We start from the raw sequence: 18,330 nt of genomic DNA, 5'->3' as shown, positions 1-18,330 counted from the left end.
GCTGAGAGGAGCTCCATGGTTCTTGCACATTGATGGTGAGAGACTTGTGCAGGTGGGAGGAGCTTGCACTACTGCGGCACAGCACTGTGGGGAACCTGCGCTGCTGAGAGAGGCTTGCACGGGGGCTGCAGGTTGCGGGAGTTTGTTCCTGGCGTCCTCAGAGTACTTGGAAGCTACCATGGCGGGAAGGGCCTTGCACAGGTTGCTGCATAGTGAAGACCAGCTTGCACACCTGTGGCACCATCGGGAGGAGCCTTAGCAGTACTGCAGTCGGGGATGTGCTTGCACGGCTGCTGCACGTGCATTACCACTTACATGGCTGCGGGAGGAATCCATTATCCTCACACTCTCTGGTCGCACAAATGCCCCGCGCGTGCCAAGGCGCCGCCCGTTCAGTTGATGGTTCGTTTCCAGGCATTAGCACAAAGGGCATCTTTTAACAAGTGCCCATGAGCAAACCGCTCCTTGTTGACAGTGGTGGGAGGTGGTCTGACAAGGCACGTTGAATGTTAATAAAACAGGCTGTTGTGGCCACCAGGGCTCCTTGTTCCTCTTATGTGCCGTACCTAGTGTACCGGACAAGGGGCCGGTACTACTCTACGCCCATGTCTGGGGTGGCACGGGTTTAGTCCAAGCCCTGCCACTTGCACTTAGTGAATAATAATATGCCCTGTAGCTGTTCCTCGGCGTAGCGCCTAGAGGTGAATCAACTAAGAGGGGCACTCTCTGGAGAGGGGCGCCTTTACAGATGCCAGGATCTTGCGGGTGGACGCGATGGGCCTACTCGGTGGGTGTTGGGGGGGGGGGGGGGGGGGGGGGGGGGACGGACGTTGTGGTGGGTAGCAAGACCAGCGTGACAAGGAGTTACAGGGTTCGTATCCCAAACCTGTCGAGGAAGGATCGCCTGTCCTGCAGCGTAATTTGTTATTCCTGTTTTGGGGCAAGGGTGTGGGTGTTTACTGTAGGGGGTGACATTGTCACAATAGATATGGCAAGAGGGGGGTGAACACGTGCTCGATATTCCGCAGGGCGTAGTAGCACGCGCATCCAGTGGCCCAGCTAGAAGCACGTGCATGCATTCACCCATCAACATACAAGCACGCGCATCCATAGGCCCATCAATCGATAGGAGCACGTGCACTTGCATCCAGTGGCCCTTCCACACACGGAAGAGCGCGCATCTAGTGACCAGTTAGGAATGGAAAGCGGGTCAGGCACTGAGCCATCAAGGTACAAGCACGCGCATCCATTGACCCAGCTAGAAGACTACAATACCCAGAATGCATTAGGGGGTTACACTAAAGTCCAGGACTGGACACCATGCCCGTAATGACCTGGGTGTACCCTAATGTTAACATTGCTGTACCCTTAAACAGAGTTACTTTACTGGCACCAGGGACCTGTACAGTGCACACACAGACCTGATGCAGGTGCGGTAGCCTGCGGGGTGTTGTGCTTGTAATTTGGCATCTTCAGAATAAACACTGGTGGGCAGAATATGATAGCTCCACACCTCCCACGACAGATCCGGCTGCCTCTTGGCGCTTGCCAGCACTGAGGGGAGTGGCGAGACCGCCGCGCTCCAGCGCATTTCCTCTCCCCCAGTCCTGCCAGAGCTGCTGACATCCAGATGTGCCTCCGAGGGGAGCCCGGCACAGAGTCCGAGAAAGTGGCTTTTTCCGCACCATGCCTCATTTTCTGTAAAGTGGGGCGGCCTGTGGGGGAGAAGCGGAAAAATGGAGCCTGGCCACTCTTATTGAGAAATCGGATGACGTTTTTTTATTTTATTTAGGGAAAGAAAAAAAAAGTTGTTTTTTTCCCCGCGCTGTTTCCAGGCCATTTTTTCAACATTTATCACACCAGCTTTTATTCCTTCATGGTCGAGAAGTAACCTTTGGCGTCACCAAGTAATTTAAATAGTTCCTTAAAAATTGTCTCTGGCCACTGTATTTTGAAGCAGAGGGTGTTTTGTGAAACCAATACAATGCACCTGTGATTGGGCCCAGCGAGGACTCGCACCTTCCGGACGCCCAGACACTGTCTGCGCGGTCTCCAGCGTCACTTCTTCATACTGGTTCCGGTGTCACGCGTTCGTTTATTTATTTAGCCATTAGCTGTTCTCGCCTCTTGCATGTCCCAGGATGCTGTGCGCGCTCCTGCCCACTGATTGTACCCTACTACCCCGATAGCTTTAGGACTGCATTCCCCGGGGGTTTCCCAGGGGTGCAAACAAAAGGTGAACGATTTCGTTTGGGTGGAGCAATAAATATTCCCTGACATTCATTAATCCCCCCGTCCCGCGCCGCATGACAAAAGGATTCATTCATTTCTTGTTTTATAATTCCCAACCCGCCCATGTCTCAATTATCATATTTCTCTCTCCAAAAGGCTATCGGGACAAAGCGCCCTTTCTTTTAATATCGTATTCTAAAACCGAAATTTGGAAGGTATGCCCGCAAATGTACCATGTGACGCACAGTGTGAACGTGGTCCAACGCCCTCCCTCTACTCCCAGATACTTGGTCCCGAGCTCTACCCTGGCACGCCCAGTTTTACTGCCTCTGTGCCTTACACACGCACCTGCTTGTGTCCAGCCCGGCCCTTCTGCGTGCATTAGCCTGCGTGGTCCCCAGCTCTACCCTTGTGCATGCATTAGCCTCTGCTTTCAGTGGCGCGTGGTCCCCACCTCTACCTTGGTACACCCAGTTTTACTGCCTGTGTGCCTTATGCACGCACATGCTTGGTCCCCAGCCCTGCCCTTGTGCGTGCATTAGCCTATGGTCTCTGCTTGTAGTGGCGCGTGGTCCCCATCTCTACTCTGGCACACACCTGCCTGTGTATTACTCCGGGACGTGCTTTGTCTCCAGCTCGGCCCTTGTGCATGCATTAGCCTGCATGGTCTCTGCTTGCATTGGTGTGTGGTCCCCACCTCTACCTTGGTACACCCAGTTTTACTGCCTCTGTGCCTTACGCACGCACGTGCTTGGTCACCAGCTCGGCCCTTGTGCGTGTATTAGCCTGAGTGGTTCCCCAGCTCTACCTTGGTACACCCAGTTTTACTGCCTCTGTGCCTTATGCACGCACTTGCTTGGTCTCCAGCTCAACACTTCTGCATGCATTAGCCTGCATGGTCTCTGCTTGCAGGGGCGCGTGGTACCCAGCTCTACCTTAGTACACCCAGTTTTACTGCCTCTGTGCCTTACGCATGCACGTGCTTGGTCTCCAGCTCGACCCTTCTGCATGCATTAGCCTGCGTGGTCCCCAGCTCTACCCTTGTGCATGCATTAGCCTGCATGGTCTCTGCTTGCAGGGGCGCGTGGTCCCCAGCTCTACCTTGGTACATCCAGTTTTACTGCCTCTGTGCCTTACGCACGCACATGCTTGGTCTCCAGCTCGACCCTTGTGCATGCATTAGCCTTCATGGTCTCTGCTTGCAGTGGCGCGTGGTCCCCATCTCTACTCTGGCACACTACTGCCTGTGTATTACTCCGGGACGTGCTTGGTCCCCATTCGGCCCTTGTGCATGCATTAGCCTGCATGGTCTCTGCTTGCAGGGGCGCGTGGTACCCAGCTCTACCTTGGTACACCCAGTTTTACTGCCTATGTGCCTTATGCACGCACATGCTTGGTCTCCAGCTCGACCCTTGTGCATGCATTAGTCTGCATGGTCTCTGCGTGCAGTGATGCGTGGTCCCCAGCTCTACTGTGGCACACTACTGCCTGTGTATTACTCCGGGACGTGCTTTGTCTCCAGCTGGACCCCTGTGCGTGCATTAGCCTGCGTGGTCCCCAGCTCTACCCTGGTACACCCAGTTTTACTGCCTCTGTGCCTTATGCACGCACATGCTTGGTCTCCAGCTCGACCCGTGTGCATGCATTAACCTGTATGGTCTGTGCTTGCAGGGGCGCGTGGGTAGAGACCTTGGTACACCCAGTTTTACTGCCTCTGTGCCTTACGCACGCACATGCTTGGTCTCCAGCTCGACCCTTGTGCGTGCATTAGCCTGCGTGGTCCCTAGCTCTACCTTGGTACACCCAGTTTTACTGCCTCTGTGCCTTATGCACGCACATGCTTGGTCTCCAGCTCGACCCTTGTGCATGCATTAGCCTGCATGGTCTCTGCTTGCAGTGATGCGTGTTCCCCAGCTCTACTCTGGCACACTTCTGGCTGTGTATTACTCCGGGACGTGCTTGGTCTTCAGCTCGACCCTTCTGCATGCATTAGCCTGCGTGGTCCCTGCTTACGGCGGCGCGTGGTATCCAGTGATTCTTAAGACCACTCCAGATACCTCGTTCACTATATCTCCGGGTCTACGGGCTCACAGTTGTCTGCCCCTTGCACTTCCTCACAATTACCACTGCACGGTCTCGCGCTCTGTTGCGCCCTCCCATCCTGCCTGTTTCCCACCATGCTTGTTAATGAGGAGAGTGCGCGGTGTCCATCTTTACTCTGGCCCCACTCGTCTCCCTTACATTTGATATTCCACAGTGCCAATCCCTTTCCAGTTACTGGTGCTCCTGGCTACTTGCGTGATCGCCTGGTCTCCAGCTTTTCACTGACCCACCCTTTCCCTTCCGTGCACTCCGGGGGCAAGGGGGGTCATCTTCTCTGCTGTGCCCGTTTCACTGCATGCTATTTACTGATGGACCCGAGTGGTCTTCAGCTCTGCCCACTCGCCTCCCTTTTCGCCTATTCCTCGTGGCCCTGGGTATCTCTGCCGGTCTCGGGCATTGCCCCTGCTCCTCCACCCCGGGTCTGTGGGTGACTTTGCTTGGAGCGGGTATCCGGATGCTGTGCCCGAGGGCGGTGCCATCCGCTGTAGTGCCCGGACCGGACCGCCCGGTTCCTCCGGCCGTCGCTTTCCTTGTGTTGTTGCCGTCAATGGGAGGGGGAGGGCCGGAGTAGGAGGCGGGAGGGCGCGGGGAGGGGAGGGCCTGTGTAATTAGATACAGAGAGCTCTCGCACAGCCCTGGACACGGGCAGCCTGGCTGGGAGCAGAAGGAACTTTTTAGGGGTCGCTGGTCCTGTCCTTCGCAGCCCCAGTTTCCCCCTGATCCCGTGTTGGGGGGGCGCAGGAGCCATGGCCCGGCAGCCGATCAATCGCCCCCCCAGCTCCTCCTGGTATTACACCTTCAAGAGGGAGATGCTCCTGGAGAGGTCCGATTGGCTGGACGGGCTGTCGGAGCACGAGAGGAAGGGGCATCTGTACAAGAAGCTCTGCTGTGTGGGTAGGTGTTGGGGGGCTGAGGGGTTCACGCGTAGAAGTCCCCCTCATATTTTGCAGGAGTGCGCCTGCTGTGTTTGTAACTCGGGCTGCGGATCCCACTAGCAACCAGGTGTCTGGGACACGCCCCCGGAGACAGCACCGCTTTTACTGCGCATGCGTGTGATCACTGCACAGGTTTGCAGGTGCGTTTGGATTTTAAGTGAGAGATTACATGATCCGGGTGCATGACCACACGTCGAACGTATGTGGCTACACTGCACTGGTGTGTAACCAAGCTACGGGTGTGTGATTGACGGCTGTGTAGTTGTGAGTGATTGAAGTTGTGCGCCTGGTTACGCAGGTAAGTGACGTGCCCCGAAGGTGTGTGTCACTATCTTTCAGTAGTGTGATTACCTGTGTGTAACTACAGGTGTGTGCCTGCACTGCACAGGCGTGTGACTTGCTGGGCAACCACACCGTGTGGGTGTGAAACTATATCACGCACCAGAGGGGACCACTTTGTGCAGGGCTTCGAGTGAACACACTGGAATGTACCCATCATGCAGGGGTGTGTCACACGATGTAGTGTGACAAGAGGCAAGTGGTGTGGTTCACAGTGTGCTCTTCATGGGGGTGGGGGGCATGTGACTCCAGGGGTGCTCTGCAGTTATATAAAGGTGGGCGCTCTGTATGTGTTTGGAGGTTGGTGCCCCGTAGTGTGTGAGTGTATTTATATTTGTGCCTTTAGATGCTTTGCAGGTGATTGGGGTGGGTGGTTTGGGGTGGTTTGAGCAATTGTTTAGTAAGTGGGCGCTATGTAGCCCTAAGAGTGGTTGTCATGAACATGTGTGAGGGCAGGTCTGGGTGGATTTGCGAGAGTAGCTTCTCTACGAGTGCACATGGGATGCAGATCACGTGACTCGCAGGTTGCTCTGCATGTGTGGGAGGATGGTGGCTTTGCAGATTTGTCAGGGTAAAGGTAGTATGACTCGGGGTGTGTGACGGTGAATGATCTGTAGGCGTGTGTTAGGTGTTCTGAGGTGTGCGAGTGGGCATTCCCTGGGTGCATCTGTATGGGTACTTTGCAGATGTGAGAGTGGGTGCATGTGTGTGAGGTGGCTGTTCATTAAGTGTTTGGTGAGGCCAGGTGCTATGCAGGTGGGTGGTCTCTGGGCGGATCCAGGGTGCTCCGCAGGTGTATAAGAGTGAGTGGTGGTTTTATGTGTGTGGTTGGTTATTCACAGGAGGTTGAGGGTGAGTGTTCTTTGTGTGTAAGGTTGTTGCAGGCCGTTGCTATGCAGGTGATTTTTGGTGGGTGCTCTCTGGGCGGGTCCTTAGTCTTCTGACTCCCAGGGTGGTCTGCAGGTGTGTAAGAGTGAGTGGCGGTTTTGTGTGTGGGGTTGGTTATTCGCAGGAGCTTGAGGGTGGGTGTTTTTTGTGTGTAAGGTTGTTGCAGACCGTTGCTATGCAGGTGATTGTGGCCGATTCGTTTGGTCTTGTAGGGTGTTCTGCAGGTGTGTAAGCGTGGGTGGTGTTGTGAGTGGGAGTGGTTGTTCGCTGGAGAGTGGTTGTCTCAGAGTGCTAGGTTGCTGAGGACAATTGTTGTGTAGGTGAGTGATTGTGGGACGGTACTCTCCAGGAAGTGAGCTGGTCTTGTGTCTCCTAGGGCGTTCAGCAGGTGTGTAAGCGTGGGTGGTGGTGTTGTGAGTGGGAGTGGTTCTTCGCAGGAGTTGGAGAGTGGTTGTTTTAGCGTGCTAGGTTGCTGAGGACAGTTGCTGTGCAGGTGATTGATTGTGGGAGGGCACTCTCCAGGAAGTGAGCTGGTCTTGTGTCTCCCAGGGTGTTCTGCAGGTGTGTAAGCGTGGGTGGTGGTATTGTGAGTGGGAGTGGTTCTTCGCAGGAGTTGGAGAGTGGTTGTTTTAGGGTGCTAGGTTGCTGAGGACAGTTGCTGTGCAGGTGATTGATTGTGGGAGGGCACTCTCCAGGAAGTGAGCTGGTCTTGTGTCTCCCAGGATGTTCTGCAGGTGTGTAAGCGTGGGTGGTGTTGTGAGTGGGAGTGGTTCTTCGCAGGAGTTGGAGAGTGGTTGTTTTAGCGTGCTAGGTTGCTGAGGACAGTTGCTGTGCAGGTGATTGATTGTGGGAGGGCACTCTCCAGGAAGTGAGCTGGTCTTGTGACTCAGGGCGTTCTGCAGGTGTGTAAAAGTGTGGGTTTTTATGAGTGAGGGCGGTTCGCTGTAGGTATGTGAGGGTGGGAGCTCTCCATCTTTGGTAGTATGTAAACATAGGTGTTTGGTCTTGCCCCTGTACCCAGTCCTTAACCCCTGCAGTGCCTGGGCAGGAGTCTGGTTGTACCAGAGCTGTGAACCCAGCAGTCTGTTTACCCAGGTGCATGCCGGCAGGGGGCGGGGCCTCCTGCTGCTGCTGTGGTTAATTATAGCCAGGGCTGCTGAGGACGCTGCTGTTGCTAATGTCGCTTGTTGGGCACGCATTCTTCCTCGTGTCCGGGTGAATTGTGGTTTACGTGGAAACGGCCACTTGCATTGTTCGTTGTTGCACAGGCATCAGCGGTGTGTGAAGATGACGCTTTGACTCACAGCATGGCGAATCTAGCGTTCATGCTCACTAAGCCGCTATACAATGTGCCTTCTAGCTGGTAATGGGCATCTGTGGGGCACAGCGCTAGAACGTGGCAAGTTACAAGTGCTACATTAAAGTTATAAAATATTCGCAAACATTCTAGAGAAAGGGAGATTGACAATATGAGTGGTTGGGTAGAGGGGCAGTGAGCATCTCGCCTCTATGGTTAGCGCAGGAGGTTGGTACAGCACTGAGGCGCTCACCTCTGGGGTTGGAGACCTTGTGGGTTTGGTACACAGTCTAAGGCCATCAGCTCTAGAACTGGAGACCTCGTGGGGTTGACACAGGGATGCTGAACTCTCACCTCTGGAACTGGAGACCTCGTGGGTTTGACACAGGGATGCTGAACTCTCACCTCTGGGGTTGGAGACCTCGTGGGTTTGGAACAGGGATGCTGAACTCTCACCTCTGGGGTTGGAGACCTCGTGGGTTTGGTACAGGGATGCTGAACTCTCACCTCTGGGACTTGAGACCTGTGGGTTTGGTACAGGGATGCTGAACTCTCACCTCTGGGGTTGGAGACCTCGTGGGTTTGGTACAGGGATGCTGAACTCTCACCTCTGGGACTTGAGACCTCGTGGGTTTGGATCAGGGATGCTGAACTCTCACCTCTGGGGTTGGAGACCTCGCGACCTCATGGGTTTGGTACAGGGATGCTGAACTCTCACCTCTGGGACTTGAGACCTCCTGGGTTTCGTACAGGGATGCTGAGCTCTCACCTCTGGGGCTGGGTACCTTGTGGGTTTGGTACAGGGACGCTGAACTCTCACCTCTGGGACTGGAGACCTCGTGGGTTTGGTACAGGGATGCTGAGCTCTCACCTCTGGGACTAGAGCCCTCGTGGGTTTGGTACATGGATGCTGAACTCTCACCTCTGGGGTTGGAGACCTCGTGGGTTTGGAACAGGAATGCTGAACTCTCACCTCTGGGACTTGAGACCTCGTGGGTTTGGTACAGGGATGCTGAACTCTCACCTCTGGGGTTGGAGACCTCGCGACCTCGTGGGTTTGGTACAGGGACGCTGAACTCTCACCTCTGGGACTTGAGACCTCGTGGGTTTGGTACAGGGATGCTGAACTCTCACCTCTGGGACTAGAACCCTCGTGGGTTTGGTACAGGGATGCTGAACTCTCACCTCTGGGGTTGGAGACCTCGTGGGTTTGACACAGGGATGCTGAACTCTCACCTCTGGGACTAGAGCACCCGTGGGTTTGGTACAGGGATGCTGAACTCTCACCTCTGGGGTTGGAGACCTCGCGACCTCGTGGGTTTGGTACAGGGATGCTGAACTCTCACCTCTGGGACTTGAGACCTCGTGGGTTTGGTACAGGGATGCTGAACTCTCACCTCTGGGACTAGAACCCTCGTGGGTTTGGTACAGGGATGCTGAACTCTCACCTCTGGGGTTGGAGACCTCGTGGGTTTGACACAGGGATGCTGAACTCTCACCTCTGGGACTAGAGCACCCGTGGGTTTGGTACAGGGATGCTGAACTCTCACCTCTGGGGTTGGAGACCTCGCGACCTCGTGGGTTTGGTACAGGGATGCTGAACTCTCACCTCTGGGACTTGAGACCTCCTGGGTTTGGTACAGGGACGCTGAACTCTCACCTCTGGGACTGGAGACCTCGTGGGTTTGGTACAGGGATGCTGAGCTCTTATATCCGGGTTTTGGTACAGGGCCCGAGGCTCCCGCTGCTGGTGTTGGAGACCTCGTGAGTTTGGTACAAGGATGCTGAGCTCTCAAATCTGGGATTGGCTAACTCCTAATATTGGCTCAGAAATTGAAAGGATAAATGAAACCTTCATGGAGTGCGCAACTTCCCATAGGCGTTTATGGCGCTGGTAAGATGGAGAAAGCATTAGACTGCAAAAAACAGAAATAAGACTGAAGCGTACTAGTATAGCACCAGAAACTACTAACTTGTAAACATCCATGTTTAAGGGATTTCCGAAAAATTGACTATTTTGGGTTTTCAGGTGCGTGGGTTGCTTATTACACAGTTAGTTTTACAGTGGAGAAGATAAAACTCATTCACCCCAGGTTGCTTTTTTGACTTTTGATACCACTAACTTGTATGAAAAGGTTGAACAAAGTGTTCTTGCTGGAGCATATCAATGGAACCCATGCTTTAGATATTCTGGGCCACAGTCATGAACTTCCAAAACCATTAAATGTAGTGCAGGTTCCCTGGTACCAGGACTAACGCAGGTGGAGAGTCCATATCCCTTCTAGGACTGGCTAGCAAAAGAACTCAGTCTCACACATCTAAGGCACCTCATGTTCTTGGCACAAGCTTATAAAGCTGCTAGCCCAATGTACTGGCATCAGGGCCTGGCATCGTCACTAGATCGTCTTGGTACATGGTTTGACCTTTTGTCTCATATAGGTTCTACTAATTCAAGGGATTGCCAGAGTTACGTAGAACACTTCACCTCAAGGATTGCTCAGGATAGGACTTCATCGAGGCCTCAGCAACCTGCTGCCTTACACCACCACCACCAATGGCCACAAGAGGGTGCCAGGCTGCAAGAAATAGTTTAAAATCCATTGAAGGTATTTTAATGGAAGTGGCTGAACAGCAAAGGGACATTTTACCTAGGGCTTCAGATATCCTGGTACTACCGATCCTGGGGCTCCCACTACTATACTGAATGGCTCCAGGGGTTACCTGAAGTATGCCATGCCTCTGTGGTGTCAGGTGGGTGAGGGGTTGGCGAGGCACTGGGGCCTGTCACTTGTAGGATGACAGACTCAAGGTGTTGTCTACTGTATGCTAAGACTGTCACCTGCATTGTCAGCTGACTGAGGGGTTAGCAGAGGGCACCAGGGTCTTCTCACACTATGCTGAGTGACTCAAGAGATTTATACTCTATGCTATGCCTCTCACCTCTGGTGTCAGCTGGGTGAAGGGTTGGCAGAGGGCACCAGGACCTGTCACCTTTATACTGACCAGCTCGAGGGGTTTATACTGTATGCCAGTGGTTCCAAACCTTTTGACTTCTGTGGATTCCCACTTTGTCATTACTGGAACCCGGGATCCCCACTGAATTATTATTGCAATCTGGGACCCCCCCTACTGAGTCATTACTGAAAGCCGGGGACCCCAGCCTAAACATTGTTGATAATTTGAACCTCTAAACAGTACACAAAAACATACAGAATCAAGCATTCACCAAACACATACACAAATGATAACACATCTTATTTAATTTGCATACAAATATAAATAAAAAATAAACATTTTAATAGCAAGGTTGGAGTTTTTCTTAATTTAATTGAAGTCACACATCATCCATATTATGTTCATGTTTGATGCTCCTGCATTTCTCAAACAAATCAATCTGAGGATACTATTTTCATTTTTAGCCTTCAATTTCAAATTCCTGGACTTTTTAAAGTTTTCAGTTGTACATTTAGCCACTTAATTTATATGCACTTTATTAAACTAATATTATTTAATTTTCTCAGCAGTCAGACACCCTGAGGAGGATTCGCGGATCCCCAGGGCCTCCCCAGACCACAGGTTGGGAACCACTGCTGTATGCCATGCATCACACCTCGAGTGTCCTCTAAACTGAGGCCTTGGTATTTGGATTTTTGAGTCACTTTAGGGTTGAGTGGTTTTTAATTAGTTGGCATTACTTGTGCCAGCCATGTTGGCAGAGCCAGTAAGTCGCTGCAAAGGAGGAAGCCTTAAGGGACACAACTGTTTCCAGCAAGGCCTCTGGCTGTCTCCTTCACTGCAGTAAACACCTCATTGAAACCGTATTAAAAGGCAGGGCTATTTTCTTCTGAGCACAGCTCCCTACATATTATATTGTATTGTAATAGTATTTATATAGCGCTTACTACCCCTGACAAGGTGTTGAAGCGCGCTACTCCGGAACCCAAAAGGAATTAGTGGTGGACTAGTATAGGAAAATATGAGTACAGTTTTAGTATTATTATGAGTTAATTCATTCCAATCCACCCTCCTCTCCCCACCACCTTCAGTGGCACCCTGACATCACAATCACTGGACGGGGAACCTTTGTACATCTGAAACCGTGCCTCCCCCCCTTCGAAAAGAAGCTGTATTTACACTCAAACTAAAGAACTCTGTGAAACTGTCATCCAATGTTTCCCAGCCACCGCCGAGTTATCTCACGAAACATAACATTTCCTGGATGACATGCTTTGGCAAGCTGTCAGGAGGGATGACAGTGAAACTGCAGCAGCCATCTTTGGAAAACTACAGATGCAATCAGTGGGAAACTGCAGCTCCATCTATGTAAACCTGGAGCTGCATCTATGTAACACTGGACCTCCATCTATGTAAAACTGCAGCTGGAACTATGTAAATCTGGATCTGCATCTATGTAAAACTGCAGCTCCATCTATGTAAACCTGGAGCTGCATCTATATAAAACTGGAGCTCCATCTATGTAAAAGTGCAGCTGCATCTATGTAAAACTGCAGCTGCATCTATGTAAACCTGGATCTGCATCTATGTAAACCTGGATCTGCATCTATGTAAAACTGCAGCTCCATCTATGTAAAACTGCAGCTCCATCTATGTAACACTGGAGCTCCATCTATGTAAAACTGCAGCTGGAACTATGTAAAACTGGATCTGCATCTATGTAAAACTGCAGCTCCATCTATGTAAAACTGGAGCTCCATCTATGTAAAACTGCAGCTCCATCTATGTAACACTGCAGCTCCATCTATGTAACACTGCAGCCCCATCTATGTAAAACTGCAGCCCCATCTATGTAAAACTGCAGCCCCATCTATGTAAAACTGCAGCCCCATCTATGTAAAACTGCAGCCCCATCTATGTAAAACTGCAGCTCCATCTATGTAAAACTGCAGCTCCATCTATGTAACACTGGAGCTCCATCTATGTAAAACTGCAGCTGGAACTATGTAAAACTGGATCTGCATCTATGTAAAACTGCAGCTCCATCTATGTAAACCTGGAGCTGCATCTATGTAAACCTGGAGCTGCATCTATGTAAAACTGGAGCTGCATCTATGTAAAACTGGAGCTCCATCTATGTAAAACTGGAGCTCCATCTATGTAAAACTGCAGCTCCATCTATGTAAAACTGCAGCTCCATCTATGTAACACTGCAGCTCCATCTATGTAACACTGCAGCCCCATCTATGTAACACTGCAGCCCCATCTATGTAACACTGCAGCCCCATCTATGTAACACTGCAGCCCCATCTATGTAACACTGCAGCCCCATCTATGTAAAACTGCAGCCCCATCTATGTAAAACTGCAGCTCCATCTATTTAAACCTGGAGCTGCATCTATGTAAAACTGCAGCTCCATCTATGTAAACCTGGAGCTGCATCTATGTAAAACTGGAGCTGCATCTATATAAAACTGGAGCTCCATCTATGTAAAACTGCAGCTGGAACTATGTAAATCTGGATCTGCATCTATGTAAACCTGGATCTGCATCTATGTAAAACTGCAGCTCCATCTATGTAAAACTGCAGCTCCATCTATGTAAAACTGCAGCTCCATCTATGTAAAACTGGAGCTGCATCTATATAAAACTGGAGCTGCATCTATGTAAAACTGGAGCTCCATCTATGTAAAACTGCAGCTCCATCTATGTAACACTGCAGCCCCATCTATGTAAAACTGCATCTGCCATCTTTGTAAAACTGCAGGTGTCATTACTGGATTTAGCTGCATCTAGGTGAAATGCAGCTCCCATCTCTGGAACGATGTAGCTGGCATCTTTGGAAAATGAAAGCTGACATCTCTGAAACTGCAGGCACTATATTTGGGAAATACAGCTGTAATCTCGGAAGACCTCGGGTACCAATACTGGAATATTAGAGCTGCATTCATCTCTCATCTAACTGCGGTTCCCATCTTTGGAAAACTGCTGCAATCAACGGAAAACAGCATTTGCATCTATGCAAAACTATAGCGGCCATCTTTGGAAAGAGCAGCTGAACCTTTGGAAAGAGCAGCTGAACCTTTGGAAAGAGCAGCTGGACCTTTGGAAAGAGCAGGTGGACCTTTGGAAAGAGCAGGTGGACCTTTGGAAACAGCAGCTGAACCTTTGGAAACAGCAGCTGAACCTTTGGAAACAGCAGCTGAACCTTTGGAAACAGCAGCTGAACCTTTGGAAACAGCAGCTGAACCTTTGGAAACAGCAGGTGGATCTTTGGAAACAGCAGGTGGATCTTTGGAAACAGCAGCTGAACCTTTGGAAACAGCAGCTGAACCTTTGGAAACAGCAGCTGAACCTTTGGAAACAGCAGCTGAACCTTTGGAAACAGCAGCTGAACCTTTGGAAACAGCAGCTGAACCTTTGGAAACAGCAGCTGAACCTTTGGAAACAGCAGCTGAACCTTTGGAAACAGCAGCTGAACCTTTGGAAACAGCAGCTGAACCTTTGGAAACAGCAGCTGGACCTTTGGAAACAGCAGCTGGATCTTTGGAAACAGCAGCTGGATCTTTGGAAACAGCAGCTGGATCTTTGGAAACAGCAGCTGGATCTTTGGAAACAGCAGCTGGATCTTTGGAAACAGCAGCTGAACCTTTAGAAAGAACTGCTGGATCTTTGGAAACTGCGCCTCCTTCAGCCTGTGGAACTTGCAGTCTCTGTGTATGGAAAACAGCAGCCTCCACTTCCAGAAAGATTCTGTTGCTAAGTATAGAAAACTGCAAGCCCCATCTTTGGAAAACTGCGGGCGCCACCTTTGGACGAAGGGGCCTCCATCTTTGGAAAACTACAGCCGCCATCTTTGGACTGAGGGGCCTCCATCTTTGGAAAACTGCGGGCGCCATCTTTGGACGAAGGGGCCTCCATCTTTGGAAAGCTACAGCCGCCATCTTTGGACTGAGGGGCCTCCATCTTTGGAAAACTGCAGCCGCCATCTTTGGACAAAGGGGCCTCCATCTTTGGAAAACTACAGCTGCCACCTTTGGACGAAGGGGCCTCCATCTTTGGAAAACTACAGCCGCCATCTTTGGACGAAGGGGCCTCCATCTTTGGAAAGCTACAGCCGCCATCTTTGGACTGAGGGGCCTCCATCTTTGGAAAACTACAGCTGCCATCTTTGGACAAAGGGGCCTCCATCTTTGGAAAACTGCAGCCGCCATCTTTGGACGAAGGGGCCTCCATCTTTGGAAAGCTACAGCCGCCATCTTTGGACTGAGGGGCCTCCATCTTTGGAAAACTGCAGCCGCCATCTTTGGACGAAGGGGCCTCCATCTTTGGAGTACAAGAACACCAACAAAGGCACATGCCTTGCTTGAAACAGTACACCAGGTGTGCCAGAAGCATAAACTGACACATCTGCAGCACACCCCTCAAACCTCTGAGCCTCCGGGAGGGTGTGATTGAGGGGCGTCCCTTAGAAATCAATGGCGTTGACACTTTTTGGAGGTTGAGGAAGGTGTCCAGTGGTCCCACAGAAGCCCTTGGGTGAGAGGGCGAGGGCCCGCACCCCATAGGAGGGTGAGTCGCGAGGCCAGGCTCCAGGGAGCCAGGGGTGCTAGTCCCATCCCTGGGGTGCTAGTCTTAGGCCCCTGTTCCCTCAGACCTGCAGGGACTCTAGAAGTGTCGCTTTAAAAGACAAAAGTTGTGTTTTGCACAAACCAGTGACATTTTAGTATTCCTCCATGTGATACTCCTTTTATCTTCCACAACACTCCTCTTCTCCGCGCAGTGGCGCAAGATCTGCAGCATGGCGTGCTCTCTTTTATTTATATTTTCTTTTCATTCCTTTCAGACAGGTGCTGGAGTACTTAATACCGCAGCACGGATCCGTGCTATATGGCTACTGTTTGCAGTGACGCTGTAGTACACGGGTTAAGCCGCAGCATTGATGCTCTCACCCAGCACTGACTGCTCTCTGAATTATTTATTACACAGTTCTACTTCCCTTTCAAGCAGTTCATGCCGTGGGGTGAATTACCCTCTCCACAGCAGACGTTTGAGTGAGTGCCTATCATGAAACTCCTTCCTTCCCCGGTTTGCTATAGGAATGACTCCTTCCCCGCCACCACTCCTGGGCAAGCAAAGGTGTGACACCTCAACATGGGGTGGCCACCCGGGGCTCCTGTGGCCCTGGCTTCCACGGCTTTGGTAGCCACAGCCACATTCTGTTCACTGTAATCATTGTGTTATGAAAGAGCGCTATGACCATTACCCGTATCCAAGTGCACGATTACCATTGGCCTAATGACGAAGCACTATTACCACTGTCCTATAGTGTGCACGGTTACATTTATACAGGAGCACTGATATCAGCGTGGTATCCAGGAGAGCTAGTGCCATTGTGTCCTATAGGGTGCACCGTTACCACTCTACAGGAGCACTGATATCAGTGTGGTAAGCAGGAGCACAAGTACCGTTGTCCTATAGTGTGCACGGTTACATTTCTACAGGAGCACTGATATTAGATGCGTAAGCAGGGGAGCTATTGCCATTGTCCTATAGTGTGCACTGTTACATTTCTACAGGAGCACTGATATCAGTTGCATAAGCAGGGGGGCTATTGCCATTGTCCTATAGTGTGCACTGTTACATTTCTACAGGAGCACTGATATCAGTTGCGTAAGCAGGGGAGCTATTGCCATTGTCCTATAGTGTGCACTGTTACATTTCTACAGGAGCACTGATATCAGTTGCGTAAGCAGGGGAGCTATTGCCATTGTCCTATAGTGTGCACTGTTACATTTTTACAGGAGCACTGATATTGGTGGCGTGAGCAGGGGAGCTAGTGCCATTGTCCTATAGTGTGCACTGTTACATTTATATACGAGCACTGATATCAGTTGCGTAAGCAGGGGAGTTAGTGCCATTGTCCTATAGTGTGCACGGTTACATTTCTACAGGAGCACTGATATTGGTGGCATAAGCAGGGGAGCTATTGCCATTGTCCTATAGTGTGCACGGTTACATTTATACACGAGCACTGATATCAGTTGCGTAAGCAGGTGAGTTAGTGCCATTGTCCTATAGTGTGCACGGTTACATTTCTACAGGAGCACTGATATCAGTTGGGAAAGCTGGGGAGCTATTGCCATTGTCCTATAGTGTGCACTGTTACATTTCTACAGGAGCACTGATATCAGTTGCGTAAGCAGGGGGGCTATTGCCATTGTCCTATAGTGTGCACTGTTACATTTCTACAGGAGCACTGATATTGGTGGCGTGAGCAGGGGAGCTAGTGCCATTGTCCTATAGTGTGCACTGTTACATTTATATACGAGCACTGATATCAGTTGCGTAAGCAGGGGAGTTAGTGCCATTGTCCTATAGTGTGCACGGTTACATTTCTACAGGAGCACTGATATTGGTGGCATAAGCAGGGGAGCTAGTGCCATTGTCCTATAGTGCGCACTGTTACATTTCTACAGGAGCACTGATATCATGGCGCAACCAGGGGAGCTACTGCCATTGTCCTACAGTGCGCACCGTTACCATTATACAGGAGCACTGATATCAGTGTGGTAAGGAGGAGCACGTTTACCATTGTCCTATAGTGTGCACGGTTACATTTCTACAGGAGCACTGATATCGGTGGCGTAAGCAGGGGAGTTACTGCCATTTTCCTATAGTGCGCACCGTTACCATTATACAGGAGCACTGATAGCAGTGTGGTAAGCAGGAGCACAAGTACCGTTGTCCTATAGTGTGCACGGTTACATTTCTACAGGAGCACTGATATCAGTTGCGTAAGCAGGTGAGTAAGTGCCATTGTCCTATAGTGAGCACGGTTACATTTCTACAGGAGCACTGATATTGGTGGCATAAGCAGGGGAGCTAGTGCCATTGTCCTATAGTGCGCACAGTTACATTTCTACAGGAGCACTGATATCATGGCGCAACCAGGGGAGCTACTGCCATTGTCCTATAGTGCGCACCGTTACCATTATACAGGAGCACTGATATCAGTGTGGCAAGGAGGAGCACGTTTACCAATGTCCTATAGTGTGCACGGTTACATTTCTACAGGAGCACTGATATCGGTGGCGTAAGCAGGTGAGTAAGTGCCATTGTCCTATAGTGAGCACGGTTACATTTCTACAGGAGCACTGATATCGGTGGCGTAAGCAGGGGAGTTACTGCCATTTTCCTATAGTGCGCACCGTTACCATTATACAGGAGCACTGATAGCAGTGTGGTAAGGAGGAGCACGTTTACCATTGTCCTATAGTGTGCACGGTTACATTTACTACAGGAGCACTGATATCGGTGGCGTAAGCAGGGGAGCTACTGCCATTGTCCTACAGTGCACACTGTTACCATTATACAGGAGCACTGTTACCATTTCACCATTGTAGAGTTACCACTGCCATATAATACGCGGGCGCTTACGCCATTACCAGTGCCCCATTGCAAGGTGCTCTCACCCCTCCCAGGTGCACGGGGCTTTATTGCCGTTATCCTATGCATGGGAACTAATGCAGCTCTCGCATAACGAGGCGCTGTACCCATTCTCTTTATACAAGTACAACA

The 18,330-nt window shown here is 50.9% G+C and overlaps 1 protein-coding gene across 10 annotated transcripts in view; it reads left to right on the top strand.

Annotated features, from left to right (window-relative positions):
- PLEC (plectin) overlaps positions 1–18,330 on the top strand; it is an 831,873-nt gene that overhangs the window by 592,464 nt on the left and 221,079 nt on the right. Inside the window, exon 1 of one of the 10 annotated variants that reach the window (XM_069220981.1) lies at positions 4,968–5,229. The exons of the other annotated variants lie outside the window; for them this stretch is intronic. Coding sequence (XP_069077082.1) covers positions 5,082–5,229 — 148 coding nt within the window. The 5' untranslated portion in view covers positions 4,968–5,081. Of the gene's footprint in view, positions 1–4,967; positions 5,230–18,330 lie in introns of those variants that run through there. 10 annotated transcript variants of the gene reach the window in all.

This window comes from Pleurodeles waltl, chromosome 2_2 (assembly GCF_031143425.1).
Source record: "Pleurodeles waltl isolate 20211129_DDA chromosome 2_2, aPleWal1.hap1.20221129, whole genome shotgun sequence".
Classification (NCBI taxonomy): domain Eukaryota; kingdom Metazoa; phylum Chordata; class Amphibia; order Caudata; family Salamandridae; genus Pleurodeles; species Pleurodeles waltl.
This window is presented reverse-complemented; position numbering and strand designations above follow the sequence as displayed.